The 6,347-nt window shown below is 41.5% G+C and overlaps 1 protein-coding gene across 7 annotated transcripts in view; it reads left to right on the top strand.

Annotated features, from left to right (window-relative positions):
* Positions 1–2,998: 2,998 nt before the first annotated feature.
* The window catches only part of LOC101469293 (kinesin-like protein KIF21A), a 49,084-nt gene continuing 45,735 nt past the window's right edge, over positions 2,999–6,347 (top strand). For all 7 annotated transcript variants that reach the window (XM_076875526.1, XM_076875527.1, XM_004553919.3 and 4 more), the window contains exon 1: positions 2,999–3,398. In XM_076875526.1, coding sequence (XP_076731641.1) covers positions 3,352–3,398 — 47 coding nt within the window. In that variant the 5' untranslated portion in view covers positions 2,999–3,351. The remainder of the gene's footprint in view (positions 3,399–6,347) is intronic.

The raw sequence follows: 6,347 nt of genomic DNA, 5'->3' as shown, positions 1-6,347 counted from the left end.
CTAGGATCAGGGATGGGCAGCCATCTGCTGTTACCGGTTGAGCATGAGGGGAGGAAGACAGAGATGAGGACTGATTATTCAAGACCTCGTTTGTGACAAGAAGAATTTTAAAGTGAATTCTGGATTTAACAGGAAGCCAGTGAAAAGAAGCCGGTATGGGAGAATCATGCCGTCGCATTCTAGTACCTGTCAGTACTCGCTGCAGCATTTTGGATCAGCTGAAGGCTTTTCAGGGAGCTTTAAGGACATCCTGATAATAAAGAAATTACAGTATTCCAGCCAAGAAGTAATACATGCACAAACTAGTTTTCTAGTTTCTGTGAGACAGGATGTTTCTAATTTTAGAAATATTGTGAAAATGTAATTCTAGGCAATTATCGGCAATCACAGGGAGTAGAAAAGATGGATATAGCTACTGTGACAGCATCCACTGCTTAGTGGTTTTCAACAGTGCTATCGTGGTATTTTGTAATTGGACTTTACAGGAGAACAGCAGCTACCGCATTCTCATGTGACTGGCATGTTGTTGGCCAATGAGAACCCTACTTTCTGAATAAATAATTACTGCTCTTTTGTTCCTTCTAATATAGCTCTAAATGTGTATATATACACCATACAGAATAATAGCCAGTGTATAAATATCGGCAAACTGGGATTTTCCCCAAAGCTTCAGTGTCAGTCAGGCTCCAACAGAGGGTGCAGTGAGTGTCTGAATACAAACAGGAGAATCCCACAGCTGAAGCTGTCCTATGAGTCAAACCAACACCCAGTTGATCTTTCAGACACCCCAGACATTTTTTTTTGTCTTATTATCAACAAAATGAACTGTCATGTTCAAAAGTGATACATAAATGGGAAATAATGAGTCATGTTCCATGTTGCACAAGTACATAGTGAAAGGGGCTGTAGATGGACACACTAATGTAGCAAATAGACAGAGTACATTGCATATACAACCAAAGAATGCATTTACTAAAGAAAATGCAGCCTGAATGCTGATAGATAAAAGGTTTGAGTTCATTTTTGTAATTGCTGAATCCTTGTTGAAAAGCTTGTTGAATGAGGTGAAATACACTGAATCATTCACCTGAAAGCCAAAGTGCAGAACTGTTGAAAACTGATGTTCACCCAGAAGAAGTTCTTTCAAATTTGGAAAGTTGCTGAACGTCTTTAAAATGTACATTAGAACAACTGACCCAAAAAAGTTAGAATGAATATTGAAAGCTCATATTCTTTAAATCACTGGAAGAGCGGAATTACGGATGTTAAATGTCTAAACTCAAGAATCAGAACATTTGTAGAATATGTGCTCTGTGTGTGTCTGTATGTGAGTATCACAGAGTGAGTGACATACAGAGAAAGAGGGGAACTGGCACCAGTTGAAAAGGTAAAATAGTTTTTAATCTTTAACTGTTTTGTGTGTTTAATTTCATTTAATTTCTTTTATTTTTATTCACATATTACACAGACTGCATGTGCAGACTGAACAGGCTGAAGCAGAGCAGCACCTGGCCTCTATTCAAGTATCATTAAGGTTACAGCGTGTAACATTTCACCATTACATGTCAGTAGATTGCAGATTGCAGTCAACTGAATTCACTTTTCTTGTCCCAGAAAACCTAAACTCCTCAGCAATATCCACAATTACATTGGGATACTTAAAGAGAAGCAGCAGGAAGCACAAAGCTCCAAAATGCTCACAACTCAAGAAGTAGTGACAGACATAGTTACCCACATCCTGCAGAGTTTCTGGGAGCTTCCTCCTCGCCCCCTCTTAAACATGGCCTCCCAAAGGCTGAGCATACTCTCCATCAGTGTCACAAAGGCCACTTTGGATCGAATCTCCAAAACTTTTACAGCACTGAATAGCCAGACCATTTTCTCCTGCTCCATCAGGGACAACGTGGTCCAGACCATCATGAGAGAAATCTGATTTAAATGTCTAAACTCAAGAATCTCAAATGAAAAACCAGCATATTTACCAAATATCTGCTCTGTGTGTCTGTCTGTGAGTATTAGAGTGTAAATTACAGAGAAAGAGGGGAACTGGCATCAAATGAACAGGCAAAATAGTTTTTAATCGTTAAAGATTTTGTGGGTTTTACTTTAAGAATAATTGTGTGTTAGTGTTTAGACAAAGTATATACATACAACAGCTTTCAGTTGGACTGGAGTAAATACAGAGATACTGTTGCTCTGTGGCAAAGCCCTGTTAAATCTGCCGCGATGCACCTGCTGAAAAACTGCTTCTAAAAGTCCACGTTTTGAGGGTAAAATAATGACTGTAGACCAAAAACTGTGGACAAAGCAGCTTCTTACTGAAACAGCCAACATTTCATCCCATTGACACCCATTATAAACTCTGAAACGGGTGGGGGGGGGGCATTAAACTTAAACTGGAACTGAAGAAAAACTATAAAAGACATTGAAAAGATAAATCCAAGCCGAATAGTTCAATGTCTTGGCTTATTTTACAGTTTAAAAGGTGTCTGTAGGTCAATGTGTGTGGAAGTAGAGTTGAAAGAGGAGTAAGTTGAATGAGGATTTGAAAAGTCTCCATATTGACATACAAATGATCAATTTTTGTTGAATACAAATCTTCAGAATTATAGTTCACGGGTGTAATAATAAGAATTCACCAGTAGATGGCAACGTGGCCAAGTTCAATTTTGTGCCCTATAACGTCATCTAATTATTACACACAGACAGAAGAGGCCAGGTTTATATTAAGTGGAAGTTTAAAATCGCTTCACATCGCCATGTTTAGGGTTTCAAGGACTGCAGGCCATGCATATATTCTGGAGTTTTTAGCGATATGTCACTATAAAGTCAGTTTCACTGAGTTGACAGTCGACACAAGTGTGTTGTTATTATTATTATTATTACTTTTATTATTGCTGGTGTGTGAGGTTGCCCCCTGCCTGGATTGGTACGGCTCTCCTGGGGGGAGGAGCTTGGTTACGTCCAGGGCAATCACACGCCAGGCGGATCCCGGCTCCTCCACACTCACACAGCGCGCTCCACCCGGGCCGGAGGAAGCGACGATGCCTCCCAGGAGGTGACCACGGCTGAATCCTTAGCCACATTTTCCTGAACATGGAATCCAAATCTATTCATATAGAATAGATTGAGCCTTTAAAATGGGGTTTATTTCCAAGCGGGCGACGAGGTGAGGCGAAAGCGGCGGCCGCGGTGGAAGCTCAAGATAGAAAGCGCTTTATTGAGAGGAGCAGGGAGGGAGGGAGGGAGACCGCGACGCTCTCCCGTCTAAGAGGATAAAGGGAAAAGAAAAAAAAAGCGAAACTGAGCTATATTTAAGCGGGCTGTTTCGGGCCAGCCTCCCGTGCCACCATGAGCAGCAGCGGGCCGGATGAGAGCTCGGTGCGCGTCGCCCTGAGGTAAGGATGCAGACGCCTCTCCTGAGATGCTCTCGTGTTACACCTGCTTGGGACCATGCACATGTTACTCCTGCTTTTATTTTGACTGGGCTCTCCTAAAACAACAATACTCCTTTACTAAACCTGCTTTTATTTTGAAGCTGGCTGGCAGGAGCTGCTGCAGTTTTCTTGCATGGTGTGCAAAGCAAATATAGCTCTCGATTACAGGAGCTGCTCTTGTTAATACCTGCATGCTTTGTACTGGATTTATGAATGAGGATGCCATATGTGTCTGAGGGATTAGGCCTTCCGCTTCTTCCCTTGAAGACTGCACCTGTAGTAAGAGTGAGCCACACGATTTCAAAGGATGCACTCACTTCTCAGAAATGCAGGTGCATTTGAGCCCCTTGCAGTCACTCATTGTGATATTTCGCCTTGCTTTTGTGCGTTACTCCGTGTGTGTGCGCGCGCATTCGCTGTATCATGCTGCTCTGACCCTTGTCCCTGAGGCCAGTCCTGTCCTGTCACTTACACAGCACACACACTGAGATATCCGTCATCTGGTCACAATACAACAAATCAATAAAGACACCAGTATAATGTTGGAAGCCACTTGCATGGGAATGTGTGTGTGTGTGTGTTTGGATTAAAAACCTGAACTGTCATGTGATCTCGTTGGAGGAGAGGACAAAAAGCTGCCGTCCCTCTCACGTTTCTCCTCGTCCCTCTCGCTCCTTGTTGTGCATTCAGACTTTGACCCAGAACTCTTGTTTACTGAGCCAGCTCAGTTTACAAGCTCTCTCTCTCTTCTTCATGGATAATAAATAATCTGTCTATCTGTCTGTACACCCCCACCCCACCTCACCCCCCAATCACATGCTCTGCTGCTCTCTTTAATAATAAGATTCAATTCATATTGGAACATTGCATTTGTCTGGCTTCCTGTCTTAGCTTAATGTGAACACACAAAACAGCCTGAGCCGCATACGCAGGCTGTTTGATGTGTGGCAAATAAAGATCTGCATGTTTTTGTCCTACCTGCTTTTGTATCTTGTTAGAAAGGTCAGGTGCAGTAATTATTTAAAGCGCCTTTGTTGTGTTTGTTGGTCTGTTGTCCTATTGAAGGTCAGACAAAAAGGCTTTTCATTGGTTTAGGTTTTCATCTGTAAGTTTGTTCATGATTTGTTTGATTTTCTTTACTTCTTTGACGTAAGTAACCTCTATTCTCACGAAGAATGCTATGGCACACATATTTATGTCTCTTCTTATGTATTTGGTTAGATGAATTTAGAGGCATGTTTCATTTTTCTCAGTGTAAGTACATGAATACAACTTTAGTTAAGTTCAAAACTAGACTAAATTGCACTTGGGGGGGTATCCTAGTATTGTGAGTCTGAATTGTAAGTGTGAGAAGAGCGACAGGCTATTTTGATGAACTTATAAAAGGTCTAATGCTTAAACATGACGTTTTATGTTGGCCTAATATTTTTACTTAAACCATAAGTCTGATGACCATATGGCACAGATGTCAAACTCGAGGCCTTGAGGGCCGGAGTCCTGCACGTTTTAGGTGTGTCCTTGATCCAACACAGTTGATTTAAATGGCTAAATGACCTCCTTGACATGTCTTGAAGTTCTCCAGAAGCCTGGTAATGAACTAATCATTTGATTCAGGTGTGTTGACCTAGGGTGATAGCTAAAACCTGCAGGACACTGGCCCTCAAGGCCTGGAGTTCAATACCCCTGCCATATGGGTTATGAAAGTGGCTAACTCTTCATGAATTACAACCCAGCCCTTTAGTTAGAATCAGCTCCGTGAAACATTTTATTATTTGGATTTACTGTGTTCTTCTTGGCACTGTTGCCTTTCAGAGCAGTGGGGTAATTTTAACTAAACTGATAATAATCCAGCCACATGCTATGTGTCTAGCACCAAACAGCTAGTAAATCATGTTTACTAGCTAGCTGCTAACTTGCGTGTCCACAAACAGCCTAAAGACAAGTTGCTAGCTAGTTAATATGCTGGTAGGATTCAGCAATATTATCAGAGGACCGTTCAACAAGAGCTCTGTTCACCAATCCCACACCAAACAGCCAACAAGGAGTATTAGCAGCCAGCTAGTTAACACAGTGGAATATTAAGCAAGTGCCAGACCGGATTTTTGTGTTCACCAAAGCAGAACTGAAAGGGCAATGAATCTTGAACATACCTCCAACAAGAACACTGATATATGGCTTTAAATGGCCTTTTGTGCGCTAACATGCTAGCACAAACCGTCATTGTTGAGATTTCTATTCGGAAGCTCGTTTCCATCACTGAAAAAAGTATTTTTCTTGTTCGTAGGTCAAACTTAAAAGTTTTGAGTTTACCAACCAGCTTACCAGCTTACCAACTCAAGCTTAGGAGAAAACTTGAAATTGAAAATAGAGTTTAAATAACTTGAAATTTTCAGTTCAGTTGAAATTTTGAGATAATAACTCAAAATTAGTCACAAACCTTTAGCTAACGACTTATTACATTTTGTAATCTTCACTTCACTGCAGTACCAACACGGGGAGACAATATATTTAAAGCTAAGGAAGACCAGGGAGACCAAGGAAGGTATAAGGTACATTCCAACATTGTTCTACGCCTGAAACGATTAAGCCAGGTGGCTAATGTATATTTACATGTAAAAGTGTTACTAATGTCTCTTTAAATGCTGTCCCACAATTATTTTTATGTTGGGTTGAAATAAAATATCTCCCTCTGCTGGTACTGCAAGTTACTGCAACTTCTTCATCTGTGTCCATTACACCAGCAGTCCCCAACCCCCGCGCCATGGACCGGTACCGGTCCGTGAGTCTTTTCGTGCCGGGCTGCGAAGGTTGAGGTTCAGGTGTAAAATTGATGGGTTTTTTATGGGGGGGGTTTCATTGTTTTTATTGTTAACTCCGTTCCCCTGGGTCTTTTCCCGAGTGTTATGAATA

This window comes from Maylandia zebra, linkage group LG17, assembly GCF_041146795.1.
Source record: "Maylandia zebra isolate NMK-2024a linkage group LG17, Mzebra_GT3a, whole genome shotgun sequence".
NCBI classification, from domain to species: Eukaryota; Metazoa; Chordata; class Actinopteri; order Cichliformes; family Cichlidae; genus Maylandia; species Maylandia zebra.
The sequence above is the reverse complement of the archived record's forward strand: the minus strand, read 5'-3'. Positions and strand labels throughout refer to the sequence as shown.